General features: G+C 36.7%; 1 protein-coding gene across 1 annotated transcript in view; it reads left to right on the forward strand.

Moving 5' to 3' along the window:
• Positions 1 to 24,673, forward strand: part of LOC150092398 (laminin subunit gamma-1-like) — a 245,090-nt gene that overhangs the window by 92,693 nt on the left and 127,724 nt on the right. The window contains exon 11 of the mRNA XM_090415061.1: positions 15,834 to 15,946. Coding sequence (XP_090271187.1) covers positions 15,834 to 15,946 — 113 coding nt within the window. The remainder of the gene's footprint in view (positions 1 to 15,833; positions 15,947 to 24,673) is intronic.

A 24,673-nucleotide genomic window follows, 5' to 3' on the forward strand; every position in this document is an offset into this window, starting at 1 on the left:
ATTTGAAGAATTAAATATTATTATTAAAGAATTAAAAAACTCCCCAAAATGGTTGACCTCATTGACCCCCCCTCTCTCTCTCAAGCATCAAGCTTGAGAGAGAGAGGGTGGCGGGGGGGAGCTGAAGAGCTCAGAGTGGTTATCGGGGTTTAGCAATAGAGAATGAAAATGAGAGGGAGGTATAGATGTAATTTATTCCTACAAAGGAATTGAGTTGGATTGTTTGAATTTATGGCTGAAGTAGCTAAAAATTTGAATCTAGCATGTTGCATATGCTCTTCTAGCTGGTTTTCAGGAAAAAAAAAAAAACAAAGTTTCAAGAGTGAAATTTTCTTCACATCCTAAATGGGATGTGAAGAACTTCCAGCCAAACAGTATCATCAGATTTATTTATCCCATATTTGAAAAAAAGGGGACTTTCTGATTATTGAAAAAGACACCTGTTCACTGTATCTTACCAAACCATGGTTTCAGTGAAAATTCAAGGAAGCCCGTGAAACATTAATCAATCAACCAAACCAAGATTTCCTAAATGTGGATCTCCAACCTATTGCTCTTAGAATCTCTTAGAAAACAAGCAACTTTCAGTATCCTTCTACATCAACTAGTGCAGTAAGTTTTTTTGCTTGGTTAGAAAGTAAATTATACTTGACAGGAAATAATACTCTGATTTTAATCCTTTATTCAATCATGAGCAATCAAAAGTTTGTGCATGATTTATCTTAACAACTAGGCTACTTGTGATAATATAGACAGTCCCTTTTTGGACATGTATGTTGACATGTATTATGGGTGACTGCAAGTAGGGTTTCCGGGTGAGAATTCCTTCCCGCCCGTTCTTGGGAAGTTTTTTTGTTTTCCCGTTCCGAATCCCGAGAAAATTTGGTCGGGAAATCGGGAAAATTTTTAATAAATTATTTTTTATTAAATCATAAATCATATTTGAATATTTTTTTATAGATTGCCATCACAATGAGTAAAGAGTATAAAGAATGTTGGGGATATTTTAGACAAGATAAGGGTGAGAAGGTTAAATAAGGTAGGTGTGAGATGGATGAATAAAGAGATTAAGCATGCAATACAGAAAAAAAAGGCATTGTGGAGACAGCATAAGAGAAGTGGAAGTAACCAATTTCATGAGGTCTACAAAGACCAGGCAAGGAGGGTGACTTGGTTGGTGAGAGTAGCTAAAGAGAGGTATGAACAGCAGTTAGCTAATGAAGCCAAAAAGAATCCTAGGGAGTTCTTTCGATATGTAGCCAGCAAAAGAAAGAATGATTATGGAAGGATGACATTGATTGGAGGAAATGGTATATAGACAGCTGTTGCAGAATGTGTTGTGGAGATACTTAATGAGCAATTCATAAAGATCTTTCAATCTTGTGAATGTGACTTCATGGAGAGATTAAGAGCAGTTGATGATGGGGAGGAGAGACTGACTGTAAGTGAGCAAGAGGTGTTTGGGGAGTTGAGTAAACTAGATGTAAATAAGGCTGTGGGACTTGATAATATATCACCACGTATTCTGAAGGAGTGTGCCAGAGAGTTGACACCTGCCTTGACATATTTTTTTAATACGAGTCTTGCACTTGGTCAAGTTCCTAAAGAGTGGAAGGAGGGCAAGATTGTGCCACTTCATAAAGGAGGTGATCGAACTCAAGCATCAAACTATAGGCCTATCTGTGTGTCAGGTGTTGTGGTTAAGTTGTTGGAGAAGCTTGTGAGAACTAGGATCCAGAGTTGGGTTGACAACAATGGTATAATCTTTGATGGACAGCATGGATTTGCTAAAGGGAGGTCATGTTTTAGTAATCTACTTACTTATTACAATAAAGTGACTGCTTCCTTGGACAGAGGAGAAGGATACACAGTTATATACTTGGATTTTGCAAAGGCTTTTGATAGAGTACCTCATGATAAGTTGACAGTCAAACTAGAGCAGATGGGGTTGGATATTAGATTAGTGCATTGGATTGGAGACTGGCTATCTGATAGGTATCAACAAGTTGTGTATGGGGGTGCAATATCCAGGAAAAGGAAAGTCACTAGTGGAGTGCCTCAGGGGTCTGTTTTAGGGCCATTACTATTTAACTTATATATTAATGATATTGGTGAAGATTTGGATGGAGATATTCAGTTGTTTACAGATGATGCAAAGTTGGGACGAACCATAAAGAGTAGTGAAGATGTTGTGGCCTTGCAAGAAGACTTGAATAAATTGAGTGATTGGGCAAGCAAATGGGGATGTGAGTTCAATGTTGCAAAATGTAAAGTTTTAAAATTTGGAAAACAAAGATGGGATGCAGAATTTATGCTTGGTGAGAATATATTGTTGGAAGTAGAGGAAATAAGAGATCTGGGGGTGATAGTGGATAAGGATCTAAAATTTAGGGGACACATCGCCAAAATTGTGAAGACAACACAAAGACTTCTGGGAATGATGCTGAGGACACTGACATGTAGAAGTAGGGAGATACTTGTTCCAATGTATAAGGCTTTGATTAGGCCACACTTGGACTATTGTGCCCAGATTTGGTCACCGGGTTTTCAGAAGGATGAAGAGATGTTGGAAAGGGTCCAAAGGCGACTGACTAAGGTAGTTTCTGACCTCTGGAATGTTGAGTATGAGGAAAGATTGAAAAGATGTAATTTGCAGAGTCTCGTGGAGAGAAGGAAGAGGGGAGATATGATAGAGACCTACAAGTTGGTATGGGGTTGTTATAGGATCAATGGTGGAGAAGTTCTACAGAGAATAGTGGGAGATCAGGGGAGAACCAGAGGTCATCCCTGGAAACTGTATAAGGAGGGTGTGAGTAAGGGAGTGAGAGGCAGGTTTTTTTCATGCAGAGTTGTGAGTGATTGGAATGCCTTGCCTGAGAGCGTGGTGTCTGCAAGTAGTTTGAATGTGTTTAAGACACGGTATGATGAGATGTGTGTGTAAGATAAAAGGACCTCCTATATGAGTCTTTGACTCCATGAGGTCTTGTTTAATAATAATAATAATAATAATAAATAATAATAATAACGAATCAGCTCGTTGCCAGATATGCTCCAAAACTTTGCAATGCAAAGCATCATCAACCAGCGGTCTACATAGGCACCTAGTATACGTTCATGGAATGAAAAGGGATAAACAGTCTGAATTGAATAATGATGAGTCAATGCCTTCATCTTCTAAGAGACAAACGACAATTTTACATTATGTCAAGGGACTGGATTTAGAAGGAACCATAAGCAAATTAGCAGCCTTGGATGGGATATCAGTCAACACCATCACAAAAAGTGAGTTTATTAAGGAAAATTTCACAAGCAAAGGAATGCAGTTGCCAAGAAGTCCATCTTCAGTTATGACACTAATACATAATTATTATAGTAAAGTGAAACAACTGTACATCCAGAAATTGGAAGTATTCAAATGTGATAATAAAAATGAGTATTTCAATAGACGAGTGGACCAGTTGCAAGAATCGCAGATACATGAATGTTCATGTATACTGCAATGAGACCTCTATGAACCTTGGTTTAATAAGACTACATGGGAACTGTCCTGCGGAAAAAGTATTATCCTTGCTTCAGGAAAGATTAGAAAACTTTCAGTTAAAACTTGAAGGTGATGCGGCTGCAATTACAAGTGACGGTGCAGCTGTCATGAAAAAATTCGGAAAATTATCACCGACTATTCAACAGTACTGCCACAACCATGCGCTACATCTAGCTGTAACAAAAGTATTTTATGTTAAAAAGTTGAAAGGTGAAGCATCAGTGACTTGTAGCAGTGATAGTGAATTCAATACAGATTCTGAATATGATAAAGATGATAACAGTGATTCTGAGTTAGATGGTGTGGCCCGAGCTGATCAGTATGATTTGCGAGTTGATCTATCTTCGGCAGTTAGCAGCATACGAAGAATTATGAAAATATTTAAATATTCTTCAATAAAAAATTCTCTTTTGCAGCAAGAAATAACCAAGAGTGAAAAGAGGGAACTAGAAGTCATTTTGTTGTAATAGGTTTCATGGTATGATAAGAACACAGATGGTTAAGAAAATAACTATTTATTAACTTAAAAGCTAATATTTCACTGGTATTATATCCAGCATCTTCAGAGCACACAACACAAAGTTTGTTACAAATGCAAGACAACCACAATCCGGTTTAACAGTGTGGCTAGTATAAGTGATTGCAGCGTGCAACACAAGACTAAAGTCCTAATATGGCACCATCTAGGTTTAAAAAAAAAAAAAAAACACCAACTACGCACAGTATTTTAACCTTGTATAAAATTAGCAACTCTCATCCGTTCACCTAAGGACAAATGCACTCCTTTATCACATCCAGGTGTCTATGAAGTGCCCTGTTCTTGCCATCAAGCCTACTATGGACAGACAGGAAGAAATGTGAACATCCGCCTCAGTGAACAAAAAAAAATATATCCGACACTTTCGCTATGGTAAGTCGGGTCTGGCAGACCATGCTTTGGATACCCCTGCACACAGGATCAATTGGAAAGAAACAAAAGTAATGCACAGACGCTTCTACAAGTCAGAGAGGTTGTTCCTGGAATCAACAGAAGCCTTAAAACATACTCCAAACCTTAACAAGTATGGCTGTATAAATCTACCAAAGATTTGGGAGACAGTCATCCTAAGACCAAATTAATATTTATTACTTTTATTTTTTAATTTATATTTTTCAAACTTTCGAAGACTATCATTTGGACTACTATTTCAAAACTTGAACTTTTTTTTTTTTTTTTTTTTTTTTTTTAACCTAGATGGCACCATATTAGGACTTTAGTCTTGTGTTGCACGCTGCAATCACTTATACTAGCCCCACTGTTACACCGGATTGTGGTTGTCTTGCATTTGTAACAAACTTTGTGTTGTGTGCTCTGAAGATGCTGGATATAATACCAGCGAAATATTAACTTAATAAATAGTTATTTTCTTAACCATCTGTGTTCTTATCATACCGTGAAACTTATTACAACATGTCTGACGAACACATAAGCCTATCCACGCGTAGAAGTCATTTTGGACTGTAAAACACACTGGAGAGATAGAGAGATTTTTAAAGATCGTAAATCCGATTAAGACTGTTTTACGAGAGCTGAAACTCGATCAGTTAAAGAAAGAAGAGTATTATGAAATATTGAGAGGTATGTTGAATTGCTTACAACTTGTAAGATTAGCAGTTGAAGCCTTAAGCAATAGAGAAGCTAATATTCTCACAAGTGAAGGAATTTTTAAGTTCCTGTTCAGTAATTTAGAAAAACAGAATTCTTCAATGAGCCAAATGCTTTTAAAGGAAATAAAATTTGAATTGGTTAAACATAGAAATAGAAATGTTGTATCTCTCACAAAGTACTTGAGCAAAGTTGTTTATGTGAGATGGAAGCGGATGAATTTTTTGCCTTGTCAAGTAAGAATGAAATTGCACAATTGGCGAAGTCATTAATGGAAAGACTTTTTAAAGGAACATTTAGAGCAAAAGAAGTTCCAATAAAAGAAATAAAGGATGTCCTTACAGAGAGTTCTGATATTAAATCAGAATCTGATCTGAAGAGTGAATTGACTAAAGCAATATCAATTTCGACATCAAAGCCTAGCCCTATGCATGCAGACAAAATATTTGCTTCTCTAAGGAAGGAAATGAGCTTATATGAAGCAATGCATTCTCTCACTCCCAGCTTGAAGATGCTTTTAGACGCACTCTTAACAATTCGACCAACATCTACAGAAAATGAAAGAAATTTTTCCACATCAAGTATATTTGTTACAAAGCGAAGATCACAATTGTCTGATCGGACAATTAATGCTCTATATTTCTTAAAGTTTCATTTTAAAAATGACAAATAAAAACTATTTGAAGTATTTTTAATTTTCAAACGAAGAATATTTGCATTTGTTTTCTATTAATGTTTAATTTAATAAATAAAACATTTAAATGAGATTGGGAATGTTAATACATTGTGTGATATACGTAAAAACTCACTGTATACTATGAAGTTTGGTTAAATAAAGTTTGCATTAATTACATTGTTTATATTTTGAGAACCTGAAATATAACAAAAACCTACCCAAAATGATACCATAGTGACCCCTGTTTAGCACTCAGGGCAAGAAATGCACTAGTCATGAAATTCCGGTCAACTTCAATTTAGGAAATTTTATTTACTAATTTTTTGCTTCAACCTTTTACATATAGGAGTGTCTCAAAACCTCTGAAAGACTGCGCTGGAGCCATGAATCCGGGTTGCCCCACCTTCTCTATGGCTTTTCTGTTTATTAACATTTACTGTTATTGTCATTATTACAGATGATCAACGAAAATTAAATAAAAAAGATTATTTTGGGAATTCTTGAGAATTCTTGGGAAATACGATTTCCCGTTCTCGATTCCCGAAGGTTCCAAAATGTCGGGAATTTGGAAACACTAACTGCAAGTAACTGCATGGCAGTATACATGTCTAAAAGGAAACGTGTATATTGCCAGATGCACAAACAACATTTAAGTCTTTTGTTTAAAATTTTTTTTCACTTGGTTATACAAATAAACACAAATAAAAATTTGTGCATGAAGTAACATCATGAACGGGCTACTAAGAGCAACAGCTCATCTAGGTCACGATATGCATAAAGTTACAAAAATTTATGTAATGCATTTTCATTATATACACATATGTGCATTCATATAATATACTTTTTTTATTTTTTTTTTATTTTTATTTTATTTTTTTTATGTTGGACCCATATACAGGAGGTTGGCTGGTCAACCTATAGTACATTAGTACTGTATATGGGTGGGTTTTGAAAGAAGAAAGTTGTTTACATTAGATTTGAATGCATGCATGTTGTATTTCTTGGGAAATGCGTTTGGGGGAAGACTGTTCCACAATACTGCAGTAGCAGGGATGAATGAGGAGGAAAAGAAACTTGTTCTGTGAGTTTCGAGGTGTACTATGAAAGGATGTTTGGCAGCAGCTGTATGTGTTCCGATGGGCTTGGTACAGGGTGGGGGAATTATTGATGCTGTTTCAGATGAACATTTCCCATGGAAATATTTATAGAATATACAGATTGCAGAGACCAGGCATCTATGTGAAAGTGGAGGGAGTGAGTTGGTGAGGGATGGGTCATTTATTAGTCTAATTGCGCTCCTCTGTATTGAGTCAAGCATTTTGAGGGATCTTTTTTTGAGCTCCACTCCAGATGCGAGAGCAGTATTCGAGAGCTGGGCAGATTTGTAACTTGTATAGTGTTAACAGCTGTTTAGAGGTGAAGTAGTGTCTTGAGCGAAAGAGGAAGCCTAGTTTTTTGAAAGCTGAGGATGCAGTGGTTGTGATGTGTTTATGCCAGGAGAGGCTTGATATCAAGGTAATTCCGAGAAGAGAAATTTCATCTTGTCTGAGAATTTGAGTGTTATCGAAAACAATGCTGGGGGGAAATGGTTCTTTTTTGTGAGAAATAAGACAGAACTGGGTTTTACTAGCAATGAAGTTGACGAGGTTATCTGAGCCCCATTGGCAGATGTCTTGGAGGTCAGAATTAAGGGCAGCGGTGGTTGATGTTCTGTGGGTTGAGGTGAGTTGTATAGAGTAGGGTTTGTCAAATGAAAGGGAGGAATGTAATGTGCTGTCATCTGCAAAACTGTGTATTGAGTTAGAGGTCAACTGAAGTAGGTTGTTGATATATAGAAGGAAGAGGGTCGTTGAGAGAACTAAACCTTGGGGGATCCCAGCATTTGTTGTATGATGATGAGAGTTTGCTTACTAATGATGAGAGTTTGCTTAGTAAGCCTTTGTGCTAGACTCGCTCAAAGGCTTTGGAGATATCGAGTGCAACTACTTGGGATTCACCAAATTTCTCCATGGCATTTGTCCAGTGATGGGTGGTGTATGAGAGTAGATCTCCTGTTGAACGGCTTTGATGGAATCGTACTAGTGGTCGCTTAATAGCCGGGTACCTTCAAGGTAGATTAGGAGTTGAGAGTTGATGATTTTCTCCATTACTTTAGATAGAACTGAAGGGAGTGAGATAGGGCGGTAGTTAGATGGCAGTGATTTGTCACCCTTTTTAGGAATGGGTTGAATATAGGCCAGTTTCGAAGTTTTGGGATATATATACCAGTGGAGTAAGAGAGTGTGTACAGGTGACATAGGATAGGAGTCAGTTCTGATGCACAGACCTTCAGAATAATTGGGGGAATGCCGTCAGGGCCAGGAGACTTTTTTGTGTCTAATTTAGACAACAGGTTTGCGATGTCTTTTTTTTGGTAAAAGGATACAGAGGGCATTGTATGTTGGGCAGTTGGAATGACTGGAGGGCTTTTGCCATTGTCAGTTATGTGTGCATTGGAGGCAAAGCGTGATGCCAGGCGATTAGCTTTTTCTATGGGTAATGTTGCTATTGAGCCATCTGGGTATGATAGAGGTGGGAATAGTGTAGGGCAAAAGTTATGGCAAATTGCTTTGGCAAGAGACCAAAAGGCACGGCTGTCATTTCAACAGGCTGCTAGCTTCCTGCTTTTGGCCCGTTCAAATTCTGTTTTGGAAGTATTGATAATTTTCTGGCATTTGTTTTGGGCTTCGGTATAGGCAGTGAATGAGGATGGGGGTTCTTGATTTGAGCCAGTTGTGGTATGCCTGATTTTTCGTTTGGACAGCCTTGGCACATTTTTTGGAGAACCAGAGTTTAATTAGGGGATGGCAGGTCTGAGTAGTGTGGGGAATATATGTTTTCATGCCAGTGAAGATCACTTTGGTGATGCGTTCAGTGCATATGTTCGGACTGGCCGGAAACAATAGTCTAACCATGGGAATGAAGCATAGTAGTCTCGGAGACTGTCCCATTTGGCACTGTTATAATGCCAAACTACTCGTGTGCGGGTGACTGTGTAGGCGTTGTTGCATGGGGGTGGAGATGAGTACTAAGTTGTGGTCAGAATTACCCAAGGGGCTCACTACATTCACTGCATATTTGGAGGGGTCATTAGTAAGGAAGAGATCTAGAGGTATTTGGTGGAGTGGTTTGGGTTATCTGGTATTCTGGTTGGATTTTGAACAATTTGTGTGAAGTCATTAGTGATTGCAAATGTTTCAGCATCTCTGCCTGCAGGATCTGTATAACTGGAAGAGGAAAGCCAATTGGTGTTACGGACGTTGAATTCACCCAGGAGGATTTCGCTGTTGGCAGAGTGGAGATTGCAGAAAATCAACTTTTAAGGAGAGGAAATGGAAGAGTTCAGAGTGATTGGTGTTATTAGGAGAGTGATAGAGAAAGCAGATGAATTTGACTGAGTGGGGGAGGGATATCCTCCACTCAGGAGGGATATATACATACAGCAATCCCTCGATTAATGTGTCCCCGATTAGTGCATCATTTTTTTTCGATACCCAAATTCGATTAGTGCGCCTATATACAGCTTAAAAATAAATGTTACAGATTTTAAAAATTTTCAATCTATACGTTTTTTATGGCTAATTATTTTAAAAAATCATTTACCAGGATAAAATAATTTAGTTACCGATTTTAAAAAGTTATTTTTTAATGGCATACTACAATATTTCCATGTACACTATGTTCCAAATTTACCGCCAAACTTTATGTCGTCTGTTTTACATAGCATTTTGCTGATCATATCTCGTGCAATTATTTTCCTTACTTTTTTATTTTAAATTATTTTCCTAACCTTTAATCATGAGTAAAAGAATTAGTGAGCAAAAAATAGAAGTGTGAAAATTATTCGAAAAGTAATCTGATTGGAAGAAAAACTTGAAATAATAAAGAAAAATGAACAAGGCGAGTCCAGAGCAAAGGTAGGACAAGAACACAAAAATGGGTGAATCAACTGCTGAATACAAAGAGAAAGGTAAGGCTGCTTGAAGTTCTTCATGCATGCACTGAAAATCAAAGTATTATAATGATTGAATTAGAGAGACTTCTTTTTACATGGATCGAAGATTGTAACCAAAAACGGATCCCGCTAAACACTAGCCTTATTAAATCAAACATTGTCTCTTTGTAACCTGGAAAGAAAGGGCTATTAATGATGAAAAAGAATAAGAATTCCACGTTAGTGCTGGGTGATTTGAGCTTTTCAAAAAGAGAAATAGCCTACATAATATTCCAATCACAGGCAAAGCTGCAAGTGCAGATAAGGAGATATCCAGAGATTTTGAAGAAAATCGTGCAAGAAGAGGACTATTGTGATCAACAAATATTTAATGTTGATGAAACCGGCCTTTTTTTGGAAGCGAATGCCTTCCAAGACTTTTCTAGCCAAATCAGAGAAATCTCAGTTATAAAGTTGCAAAGTCGAATGAAATTACTGCTAGCAATATGTGAGCCATTTGTAAGCACATTCTTCCACATTGTGCAAATGAATTTAGAAGCTTTCAAATGAATCTAAGTTAATTAAGTTAAGTGATTCTGACCTGCTAAATTTAGATGCACAGCGGAAAGATCCTGAAGAATATGAAGAAAATTTAATCACTGACAAGCTCAAAGAGGTTTCACGAAAACAATTAGAAAATAGTTTTTGTACAATCGAAGTTTTTAAGCAGCAATGCTTAGAGACTGACCCTGGTGAAGAGACAACCAGTAAAATTTGCAGAAGAGGCAATAGGGCCATACCGTCAGTCGTATGAAAAAAAGAAACGGAATGCCTGCCAAACTACGTTAGCTCAATTCTTTGTTAAGAAGCAGAATAATAAATTTATATTCTGAATATGTTTTATTGTCTTCCAGCTTCGTGGTTTTCCTTTAACTAGGGCCTGAGACATACCCTAATTCTTTTATAAAAAAAATTAAGGAGCAAAAAAGAAATTTGATGAATGAATTATACATTTTCCCATAGGTTATTACATTCGATTAGCGAGTTTTCGATTAATGCGCCTGTTTTAAAGAATGCATTAATATCGAGGGATTGCTGTATTATTATAATATATATACATATATATATATTTACTCATATACACTTGTATATATACTTATATACACACACACACACACACACACACACACACACATATATATATATATATATATATATCTATTCTATATATATAAAAAGATAAGCTAAATTTGAAACATTTTTATGTCATTTTTTTGTCTCTTCATTGTTTTGAAACGTCCAACAATGTGTTTGCCTTCATGAGACGAACACATTGTTGTCTCATGTCTCGAATCATCAGAAATGAAGGAGAACTGGCTTAATAGCCTGGAACTCTGGGGGTTGGGTGGCATAGGCACCAGGGGAGGATCCCCCTAGTGTGTGTATATATATATATATATATATATATATCAAAATATAATTTCCTGGCATCTTTAATTTATAGTATAATCAAGTGAAAAAACTTTTGAATATCTTTCTCTAATCCAGAGTATTTTAGTTATAAGATGTGACACCTTTTGACTACTTGTATATGGAAATATGACTTCGACCTTCAACCTTGGTTTGGTATCACTTAATGATGAGATCTCAATAAGAGGTCAAAATGTGTTTGAGTAGTTGCCCTTGCTGTAATGCATAACATTAACCATAATAGTGATTATAGATGGTTAGAAGGATATGTGCATTGCATTATGGGATACTAAGGCAATTAATGTCAAGACATTAGCCTCTATATACAAGTAGTCCAGTGGTGATGTTACTTCACACAAAAATTTTTATATGCTTACACTTGGATAAAGGATTAAACCAAGAATATAATTTCTTGGCATCTTTAATTTATTTTAAAAGTTAGGTCTCTTCAATATTTATCAGTGGCGGCCCATACATAAGCACTGTGACACTGCAGCACCCCGAAGGAAAAAATTAAAAAATTAAATTTTGTTTGTGTTTATAAATAATAACAATGCTTACAACATTATATAAATGCAATACATGTTAAAGGTTACAGCATATGTTTTGACATTGATTGAATAATTAATAATTGGAATTCTTCGATTAACGCTTTAGATTATGAAACAAATGCACTGCGATCTAATGTTGATATTTGTTTGCGCTTGTCATTGCACGTTATGTCATTCCCACACTGCTCAAACGGCAGTATATCTTTAGTATGGTTATGCGTGTTATTTCTGTGAGACATGAAACGTTTATTATTGGTGCCTGTGCATGGTGAACTATTTTTTGTAAATCTTATTTTATTTTGTTAAAATAACATATAGTTATTTATTTATAATAGATACAAGGCTGAATTATGATGAGTGTCACTGTTGAAAATATGAAAAGAATTATATTTTTTCATTTGTTTCATGTAACGGTAATTGCGATCTAACGCCGATATTCGTTTGCTCTTGCATGTTCCATCATACGATACACTGCCACTTGGGCAGTGTATCATATGATACAACTGCCCAAGTGGTATTATATTGGTGCATGTTCGTGGTGAACTATTTTTTGTAAATCTTATTTTATTTTGTTAAAATAACTTATAATTATTTATTATAGATACAAGGCTGAATTATGACAAGTGTCACTGTTGAAAATATGAAAAGAATTATATTTTTTCAATTATCGTTACATGAAACAAATGCACTGCGAGCTTGTCATTGCTATTGATATGAAACTTTTATTATTGGTGTTTGTTCGTGGTGAGGATGAAATAATTTTAATAAAGCAATTTTTAATATGTAAATTTATTTATTAATAAATTCGTAATTTTTTCATGTAGTACTGTCATATCCTGTACACCCCTTGAGGGTACATGGCAGGAATTTGATGATGATGATGATGATAAATTCGTTACTGATTAGGAAAAAAAAGGTTTTTTTTTTTTTTTTCGTTTTTTTGTATATGCAGCATTCTCACTTAAAATTGTTATTTTAAGTGGGGATGCTGATATTTATCTTTTATTTTTGCCAGTATATTTGCCACAATTTTTTTTTCTCTTCAAAGCTTGATTTTCTTTTAGTCCAACTACCCAAACGGTGAGATCATCTTCCACAGGACTTTAATGCTCACACTCCAACTTACTATCCTCTTCTATTTTCACTCACATGCATAGTTTGGTTTGTTCATGATCAAATAAAAGATTGAAGCAAGATATTTCTCGTTAAGTATAATTCTGCATCACCATGTTCAGCCCATCTACAAAATAGCCAATCAAGATTTTCAAATAGGACTTTGGTTACCACCTCTTTTTTTTTTTTTTTTTATACTGTACTTGAACCAGCTAAACAGAATCAAGACTTGAAACAAAGAAATGTTCTAGGAATCTGGGTTACCATTGCCAACACGCTCTCAGTCTATGATAGAATGCCAAAGAATTCTGGGCCATCCCAATTTAGTTCATTATATATATAGATACATATATATAATTCATAAAAGCCTCTCCAGCATTCCATGAGTAATAATAATAATATTATTATAATCTCATTCACCATCTACTGGCCACCACCAAGACTAGTATTTTCGCAGACAATCACAAACATCCATGCCCACAGTAGGATTCAAACCCGCAGCCTTTTGGCTGGAGAGTGGATAAGCTAACCACTCGGCAAACAGGTCGGCAATGAATGCACAAACAGTGCATTAAAAGTTATTCATTGGATGTGAAGCTGGTTTATGCTTACTTAGGTTGTCTCATACTCATTGTTGTGATAACACATTAATCATGTAAGGCAATGTCTAAGAGCAATAAGTTTGGAGGGTGGCAAAATTGTTTCTCAACCATAAAAGCACTTTTTTTCTTTTTGATTTTACATATTTTCTTGAATTAGGAGTAGCATAATTGTGCTTGTCTGGGGTTGTATATACCATAACAATGGTTATGCTTATACCTGTTAATTTGTTAAAGATCAACTTGATAAGTTCATTCTGTATGTTTATAAAAACAAACATAAAAAATGTTGAGGTCATATCTGGATTTTTAAGTAGTTTTTTTTGCTGCTGTTTTAATAACTGTGATCTTTCTTAATATACATTGATAAGGAATGGAAAACATTTTTCTTTCTTTTTTTTTTTTTTTTTCAAATAATTAATAGAAATGTTCCCATCTGAAGATCCACTTGATAATTATTTTATTAAATCTGCAAACCGAAATCACGTCATTCCAATCTCTTTATCTGATTTTAGATATTTTACACTTATTTCAAGACAGTGCAGTGAATATAAGAACTCTAACAAAATGGACAGACATCCACAGTACTCATTATTCCTTCATGGACCTAAAAGATTCATTGCAGTAGGTCCCCACAATCACACACACAAATCAAATGCCTTAATTCCTCACACTCTGATTAGTGAAATAGAAGATATTTAACTTTTAAAGCTTTTTTTTTTTTTATAGGAAGTTTGAAAAGTTATCTGATCTAGCATCTCTGCTTTGAATTAATAGGCTCCGGGGCTTGAATTTCAGTGTGATCGTGGATATTTATGAATTTCTTTAGGTAGTAAATGATTTTCATCACCTAGTAAATCATTGGGAGCCTGAAGTGCTAAAAATGTAGCAGAGTTGGTCTCTGGAGCCGTCAGAATTTCCAAACCCCAATTCTGTTATATGGCAAGTAAGAGAAAGAAAATTATTGCAGATTGACACTGGTGGATAGTTATGGTAGCAGAATAATAGTTGCAAAGGATATAGTGGAATTATTGAACGAGCACTTTATCAGTGTATAATCATACTGGTGTAAATGATGTGGAGCAATATCTAGAAGGAGGCAAGCATTAAGAGAATTAGAAGTGAAAGAATCAGAGGTGTATCAGGAGTTGATTGGGTTAGATGTTAATAAGGCTGTGGGAATGGGTGACATATCACCACATATTCTTAAGGAATGTACAACAGTTGACTATGCCCTTGATCTGGTTATTTAATGAAAGTCTTGCAGTGGGAAGAGTTCCTAAGGAGTGGAAAGAAGGCAAAATAGCACCACATCACAAGCAAGGTTCTAGGACAGAAGTTTCCAATTATAGACCAGTCTGTATAACTGCAGTTGTAGTCAAGGTGTTGGAGAGATTGATTAGGAATAGAATACAGGATTGGGTTGATAGACATAGAATTCTTTATGATGATCAGCATGGATTTGTAAAAGATAGGTCCTGTTTTAGCAATTTACTTGCATTTTATGATAGGGTAATGGGTGTATTAGATAAGGGGAAATCATGTACAGTGATATTCTTGGAATTTGCAAAAGTGTTTGATAGATTACCACATGATAAGTTGGTGTACAAGCTGCAGAGGATGGGAATAGATAATATATTGGTTAGATGGATCGGAGATTGGCTCTCTGAACAGTACCAGCAAATTAATGATGGAGCAGTCTCTCTAAAAAGGAGTGTAACCAGTCGCGTTCCCCAGAGTTCTGTTGTGGTGGGTTGTTACCAGATTAATGTGGAGATTTTTTGCATAGTAGAGGAAGATAGATCAAAAAGTTTCTCTTCATACAGCTTCCATCCCTGGAAGCTGTATGAAGAGAAACTGGTTTTCTTTGCATGGAGAATGGCTAGCAAGTGGAACATTCCCAAGAGAATAGTTAGTTTGGAAACTCTAAATAGGTTTAAGATGGTTCAATGACATTTTTGTATGAGAGCATGGACCTCCTGCAGTGAGTCTTTTGTCTCCATGGAGAGTTAATAGAAATAAGTTGCTTCAAAAAAATTTTTTTTAAATATTTCAGTCTATATAAATTTTTAAGATTCTATCTAAGAAATATTATATTTAAAATTTAAGCACATGACTTTTGCTCTAAATGCAAAAAAAAAAAAAAAAAAAAAAATATATATATATATATATATATATATATTTAGATATCTTAGTTTTGTCCATTTTATATTTACATCTTTCAATGTAGATTATTTTTTGAAACACATTTTAATATTGTTTCAGGACTACCGGGGAGTGTTTGAAATGTATTTACAACACAGCAGGACCTAACTGTGAAAGATGTCGACTTGGTTTCTATGGTGATGCATTGGCTATACCAAAAGGGCAGTGTAATCGTAGGTTGCTTCAAATTTTTATAATATGATCATCTCTTTATTTACAAAGTATAAGTTTATATATACAATAATTTACCATTTATCTGACCTTCAAAACAACAACTTTCAGTTAATTGACCTTCACGTTAACTTCTGGTACAGCACCATGTAAATGTACTTCAATTATGAGAATGGCAGATTGCCTTCCCAATTTGGACATATAAATAGTAAATCATGGTATTAATATTCATATTAATATTTTAGTCGAGACAGAGAGATAACAATTAAAAGCACTTAATTATATCCTGTGATATTTTACGCTTAGGAATGGCTTTTGACGTCTCACCTCTGTAAAATAAAATATGACCTATCACTAAAGCGTGGTGTATGGAGCTAGTGGACAGACGAATTATATAATTTGTCCAAGTTGATGATGGCTAGAAAAATTTGAGAACACTCATTTACTGATAGAGCACTCACAACTACCTCTTGCAACCCATTCACCACCCTCCAAGCAAAAAATCTAGTATTAACATTCTTGCGAACCACACAATTTCCATGGATGACTTCTCATTCTCTTTTATATTGCCATTGCCATTTCTATAGAATCTCTTTAATAACATATATGTTTCTACCATGTCACTTCTTTTTCTCACATCAGCTAGTTTTTGATGCCCACAGACTTTCGCTGTCCTCTGGATCCTCCGATGTGGCCTTGTTAAAGCCTTATAAAGGGAAACAATAACTTCCCTATACCTGCTTGTTAGTGTTTTCTTCAACAATCACATAATTTGATGTGCTGCTTTTGGCTACCTTTGCAGTATGCCCTTTAAACTTCAGCTCCCTGTCCATAATCATTCCTGGCCTCATCAGTTTCCTGCAGATTCAGTTCTATCAATGTAGTATGCAGCTTGTGATCTCTTCTTCCCAAAGCGCGTCACCTTACACTTGATATTAAACTGACAGCCATTTACCTTTGCCCGTACTGCCAGCATATTTAAGTCATCCTGCAAGATCTCTACATCACCTTCATTTACTATCACTCTTCCCAGTTTAAAGATGCTGATTGTCCTATAATTTGTTACTCCTGTCTTGGAGCCTCCTTTATGCAGTGGGGCTGTTTTTGCTTTCTTTCCACTCCATTGCCACCTTTCCAATATTAAATAGTTTGGTCAGAGGAAGTGCTAATTCCATGCACATAATACATGGGCTAATATGCAATCTAATCCCATAGCTGTGTTTGCATTAATTATTATTATTATTATTCAGGCATCCATGGAGTCAAAAGACTCATCATGGGAGGTTCTTCCTAAGAACATAAAGTCTGTCAAGACTCATCGAGGGGAGGTCCCCCCTAAGAAACACAAAGTCTATCATACCGCTCCTTAAACTCATTGACCGTTCTCGCTCTCACCACTCCATCAGGCAATGCATTCCATGGTTCAACCACCCTCCTTGCAAAGAAACCACTCCTCACCCTCTTGCTCACAGTTTTGCAATATCCTAAGTACTTCCATTTTCTCAACCTTTTTTCTCTCATCAGTCAGTGTCATATCTGGCATTGGAGTGTCACCACCTAGGTAGTACACCCTTGCAAAATGATCCCTCAGTAACTCAACTGTTTGGTTTGCCTCTGATATTTCAGTGCTTTTTAAAGTCATCATTCCATAGTCATTTCTCCTTTTACTTGCATGGTGGATGTGAAGATGCTGCTGGTCATCCATGCTGAGCTGTTGGCATCATACTTAGTAGGAAGATGTTTCACGTTCTTAAAACACCTTGGCTTTTTAAATTTACCAGTTACCAGTGGAGGTAATTTTTCTGATCCATCAGCATTGACCATGAGCAAAACAATTACTCTCTGCTTGCTGAGTTTTCCACCGTGATACTTCTCTCCTTTAAAACATTGTGTTTTAAAGGAGAACATTCTACTGATAGAATGTTATGAAAGAGCCCAGTTTCATCAACATTGAAAATATTTTTCAGTTTGCAGTCCTGAATAACAGTCTTTAGTTCATGTTTCCACTGGTTTACAGTTTCCCCTGCAACACTATTACTTTCTCCACACACTTGATTATACACAATATTGTGACGAGTCTTGAAATGATCAATCCATCCATTTGACGCAGTAAAACTATTAATCCCCAACCTTTCAGAAAATTCAAGGGCTTTTGCTTGGAGTATAGTACCATCGACTGGAATACCCGATGCTCTCGTAGAAACAAACCACTCTGCCATGAGTTTATCCAATTCATCGTATGTCGATGTCTGGATATATTTTCATTTTTTTGACATAGCGCCAGATTGCTTTGCATTGAGTTCAGTGCTTGACCTGTTTTTTACTATCGTGTTCAAAGTGGACACAGAGAGTCCAAGATCTTTTGCTAATTGCACATGTGTTCCGGCATGCCAATCTACATGTCACAGAATTGCCATCTTTTTTTCTACCGAAATACATTTTCTGTCTTTTTTCTCCATGTTACTAACATGGATCATCCACCATCTCAACTTGAAAGCAACTATCACATGCTAAATTATGTAGCAGAAATTCTGTAATATACCACATGCTTCTGAATTGCGACTACGAACACCAACACTACAAGCTAGTGAAGCAATATTTCACAAACTGTGGTTTATTCACTGATATCTAATATTCATGAGTAACAACTGTTACTTGGTAGAAGTGTGAATGTGATTTCACAATTTGTGTATGATCCTTGTTCATGATTTCAATACAGCACTGTGAATGTGAAATCACACCACAACATGTTACAGTGCCACGAGCTACTGACAGTTTAAAATTACTGATATGAAAACTTCACGGTATCAATTCATACTGTGATTGAAAAATCACGGTATCGCTCATCAGTGCTGCAAACATGCAAGTCACCCTGATGGCGGAAACAAAACTACAGCCAAAAACAACGCCATCTGGGAACAGAAATGCGCAGATTTCCGCAGAAATTGATTTGAATGAGAGGAAATCGATTCGAAAATCAGTGTTGCCACCAGAGAAAAAACAGCAAATCATGGGAAATAACATCCACATCAAGTTGTTAATGGTGGGAAAAAATATATCATAAGAATAGGCCTTAAGACAGGACTAATGGAAAATGACTTAAATAACAGGAAAACCTAAATTGCAGGTACGTAAAAATGGGGTTTTACCGTACTTGCTTCACAACTTTGTCTTTATCTGGGGGTGTGATGGGGGTGTGAGTTCAATGTTGCAAAATGTAAGGTTTTAAAATTTGGAAAACAAAGATGGGATGCAGAATTTATGCTTGGTAAGAATATATTGTTGGAAGTAGAGGAAATAAGAGATCTGGGAGTGATAGTGGATAAGGATCTAAAATTTAGGGGTCACATCGCCAAAATTGTGAAGACAACACAAAGACTTCTGGGAATGATGAGGAGGACACTGACGTGTAGAAGTAGGGAGATTCTTGTTCCATTGTATAAGGCTTTGATTAGGCCACACATGGACTATTGTGCCCAGATTTGGTCACCTGGTTTTCAGAAGGATGAGGAGATGTTGGAAAGGGTCCAAAGGCGACTGACTAAGGTAGTTTCTGACCTCTGGAATGTCGAGTATGAGGAAAGATTGAAAAGATGTAATTTGCAGAGACTAGTGGAGAGAAGGAAGAGGGGAGATATGATAGAGACCTACAAGTTGGTAAGGGGTTGCTATAGGATCAATGGTGGAGAAGTTCTACAGCGAATAGTGGGAGATCAGGGGAGAACCAGAGGTCATCCCTGGAAACTGTATAAAGAGGGTGTGAGTAGGGGAGTGAGAGGCAGGTTTTTTTCGTGCAGAGTTGTGAATGATTGGAATGCCTTGCCTGAGAGTGTGGTGTCTGCAAGGAGTTTGAATGTGTTTAAGACCCGGTATGATGAGATGTGTGTGAGATAAAAGGACCTCCTAGATGAGTCTTTGACTCCATGAGGTCTTGTTTAATAATAATAATAATAATCTGTGACTCTTGCTTTATGATGCTGTTTATTCATTCATTTAACTGCTACTGATTTCTTCAAACATCCCTTAACTATCTCCCATCCACTACAAACATCTCTACCTCTCCAAATTCTTATGCCATGGCACTGCTGAAAGCTGACCCCTCAGCTTGTTATAATCACCTTCTTTGTTATTGCATATATCCTTTTTTATATATACCTGTGATCACTTTCTTGAAGTGTAGGGCATAGCTAGATTGGTTATGGTTATTCTAAGTTCTCTGATGCTATGACCAGATCCAACACTCTTGAACCTCATCTGCTCTATTACATGCTGTCTCAAGTAAGTATCTCTCAGCAGTACAATAAAACAAAAAATAAAAGCTATGCAAGCGCACAATTAAGCAAAATAAACATAAATCTTCACTCTCTGCATCCTTACAGCATCACGAACAGCCTTAATTTTGGCTTTAGGGAAACACGATTTTATCACACTCTCCTGAAGCAATTCTCTTATCAGTGAATCACCATACAAAATTCGATCCTTATTCTCATGCTTTTACTCTTTCTTACTCTGCTTTCTCTTCCCTTGCATATCCCCTTCTTTTGCTTCTATTTCATACCATCCACAAAGTGTTTCTCGAACCAACTATTCAATCGCGTGTTTTATTCTGTGGAGAATTATTCTAAGTAAGTGTACTATCTTTTCCATTACTAACTGGTAATTCTCTTAATTTTCCACTGTTTCATTCTTGCAGTCACTCATACCATATGCAACAACTATCTCACCATTCACAATTGCATTTTCACAGATTTTGTCTTTCCATTCACTGCGGTAATTTTTCTTATTCTTTTCTCACTTCCTGCATTTGCGCTCAAAATACTTATGACAAATCCACTCACCAGTTTCATTCTCCTTCCATAAATCTCTCATTCAATGAAATGTACATTTTGCACATGCTGTTTTTGCTGTTGTGAACAAAATCATTCTCACGTTGAAATTGCTTACATTGTTTTATGCATTGGTGGCATGATGTATAATACAGAATACAATAAAACAAAAATAAAAGCTATACAAGCCATACAATTAAGCAAACAATCCTTTTGTTAAACAAACACTCATCAATATAATAATGCAGAAAGAGTGAGTCAATTATTGCTAAATACTTTTGAAAAGAACTTATCTTTTCGCACCAAAAATCACAACATGTAGCACTTTCCTCTCTCCAACAGACAATCTCCATTTTTGTTTTGCAGAACAAAATCTCTCATTCTCACAAATCCATCTCTGTACCAAAGAATTACCAGATTTGTTAATTATGCATGAAATGTCACATATCTAGGTAGAGAATGCTTTTATTATTATTATTATTATTATTATTATTATTATTATCCAGGCCTCCATGGAGTCAAGAGACTCATCATGGGAGATACTTCTTAGGAAACACAAAGTCTATCATACCACTCCTTGAACTCATTGACCATTCTTGCTCTCACCACTCTATCAGACATTGCATTCCACGGTTCAACTACCCTCCACACAAAGAAACCACTCCTCACCCTCTTGCTCACAGCTTCCTTTGGTAATTCCCAGGGATGGTCCCTTGTCGTCACTCCTTCCCGCTGTTCCACCAAGCAAAAGAACTCCCCAATGTCCACTCTGTAACGGCCTCTCAACAGTTTAAAAGTCTCGATCATATCACCTCTCCTCCTTCTTCTATCCACCAAACTCTGCAGTCCGCATTCCCTCAGCCGATCCTCATAACTGATATTGTACAGTCCTGAAACCATCTTTGTTATCTGCCTCTGTACCCTTTCCACAGTTAATTTATCCCCTTCAAATCCTGGGGACCAAATTGGAGAACAATAGTCCAAGTGTGGTCTGATCAGGGTCTTATACAACGGAATGATAACTCTTTTATCTCTGCAGGTCAGCATCCTTCTCGGTATTGCAGCAGTCCTCTGGATTATTTTCGCCACTTTTGCAATATGCTCTCTGAATTTCAGTTTTCTATCAATCATCACCCCCAGATCTCTTGTCTCTCCTACTTCCTCCAGTACAGCTCCTCCAATTGAGTATGCAGTCTCCCATCAATGTGTCCCAAACTTCAAGACTTACATTTTGTTGCATTAAACCAATACCCCCATTCATTTGCCCATCTCTTCAGTTTATTCAAATCCTCTTGCAGGGCTGCCACATTTGCACTATTATTGATAACCCTTCCCAGCTTTACATCATCTGCAAACAACTGAATATCCCCTTGCAATCCATTGACAATGTCATTAATATAAAGGTTGAACAATACAGGTCCCAGTACTGAGCCCTGTGGAACCCCACTTGTAACCTTCTGCTTCCTTGATATTGCCCCACACAACTCTCTGATACATATCAGGTAGTCAATCCCGAATCCAGTTGACTAACCTGACATTTAAACCCATGTGCTGCAACTTAAATATCAGCTTATCATGTGGCACCCTGTCAAATGCCTTTGCAAAATCCCAAAAAATGGCAGTATATGCCTTTCCCCTCATCAACTGCTCTTGTCACTTTATTATAAAAGGCAATCATATTACTAAAGCAAGAGCTCCCCTTAACAAATCCATGTTGATTCTCACAGATAACATTACCCTCATCTACCCAACGCTGTATATATAGTCCCTTACTAATTTCTCCAAGACCTTAACAACTACTGATGATACACAAATTGGCCTAAATTAGACACTTCCAGTCTGCTGTCCACCCTTATGCAATGGCACTATCTTACCTTCCTTCCATTCCTTGGGTACCTTTCCTCCGGCCAGACTTTATAGAAGAGCCAGGTCAATCAACAGAGCTGTCAGTTCTTTAGCACATTCTCGTAAAACCAGTGGTGAGATACCTTCCAATCCCATAGCTTTACTGACATCCAGAGTAGTCAGTATTTGGAACATTCTCTCCTCTTGTACCTCTAAACACTGAATCTGCCCTATCCCTTTAGTATTAAAACCTTCTCCAGGATGAAATACTCTAATAAAGTGCTCATTGAACAACTTTACCATGTCCTCTGCATCAGTCACTCTGTTCCCACAATGTCATTTCACAATCATTTCTCCTCCCACTGGCAACATAGCTAAAAAATTCCCCTAGGATTTTCTTTGGATCTTAGTGTCAATCTCTTATCATATTCCAGTTTTGCCTTCCTCACCATAATAGTCACTCTCCTGGCCTGCGTCTTATATTCTTTGTGCATCTGCTCTCCTTATATCTCTTCCATAATCTCTTTTTCACCTGCAGTTCCTGTTTCTCATCCACTTTACACCAAATTGTGTCCTCATCTTCACTCGTGGAATACTTACTATTGCTGCTAGCAAATATTTCTTCACAATTTCCCAAGAAATAACGATATCCTGGCCTTCCAATTCCGCCCTCCATGGAACTGCCCCAAGTTGATATCTAAGACTATTATAATCACCTGCCTTATAATTCCACATACGTTCCCTTTTCTTTGATACTTCTGCATGTCTATTCATCTTCCAAGTCAAAACCACATGGTCATTCTCTCCAACTGGTGGGAGAGATGTCATCTCAGTTATTATCAGCTCTTCTGATGCCATAGCCAAATCCAAAACTCTTGAACTTCTTGTTCCCTCTATTATATGTTGCCTAAGACAGTTGTCCCTCAAGAATTCTAGAAATTCCATTCCCTTATTACTACATGCATTTTCCTCTTCCCAGCTTATACTGCTGTAGTTAAAATCTCCCATAACAATCATTCTTCTTGCATTTGCCAAGCTCAACTGCCTAAACATCTGCTCCCTACTCTCTGTGCTCCTTGGTTTGTAGCAACACCCTACTAAATATCCTATCTTTGCCACTTCTACCTCACACTATATGCTTTCAAAACCATTAGTGTCACTGCCTTCCAAAGCCTCCACTCTTAGAGGATCTTAGAGGACATAAGTCATCACGTATCATAAGCAGTACTCTAACACCATGTTTTTCTTTCCTATCCTGCCAAAAAATGCTGTACCCTGCTACTTCAATTCCTGTTATTATATCATCTTCCATCAACCACGTCTCCGAGATCCCAATAATCTTTGGCCAGGCTGATGCTATCAGTGCCACCAATTCATCTCCTTTATTTTGGGTACTTTTGGCATTAGTATAAAGCACAAAGATGTCACTGCTTCTATACCTATCATTATCCCTTCTAGATCCCACTGGACTCAGTGTTACCTGATGTTGTCCCCCTTCCCCCAAGCACCCGTTCCCACAAGAGGCCACCCCTGCTACCATCCACCCTGGAATTCTAGTTTCCCTGCGTTAACATTCAACTATGCCTAATAGGTGGCTTTCTTTAGGATTGCAGGGTTATGCACTGTTTTCATTGATGGTGATGCAAGTTTGACTTTGGTAAAATAGTGGAAGCAATTGTTTTTACTTCTTATCTGTTATATATATATATGTGTGTTTTTGTTTGCTGTAGAAAACACCAACATGAGTTATAATTAGTGAATAAGAACTGCACATGAAAATTTGTTTCTCTTTTTTATATAGTTCCCATCCACAAAAGGTTTTTCATTTAATCTATACTATAAACATACCATGCGTGCTCACCACAAGAATTGTTTTCCTGTTTTTTATTAATTTGATATTTTTTTGTATTTTTTTATTTGTTAAATAGCCAAGAAACCAAACATGGAACTTTTTCAAGCCACTTCCAGTCTCTGATAAGTAGAATGGTAGTCTTGCACCAGGCAATGAAATTCTTCATATTAGAGGTCTGAAGTGGCTTGAAGAAGTTCCACATTTGG

Source organism: Typopeltis vanoorti, chromosome 26, assembly GCF_054136105.1.
Source record: "Typopeltis vanoorti isolate ZY-2024b chromosome 26, IOZ_Tvanoo_1.0, whole genome shotgun sequence".
Classification (NCBI taxonomy): Eukaryota; Metazoa; Arthropoda; class Arachnida; order Uropygi; family Thelyphonidae; genus Typopeltis; species Typopeltis vanoorti.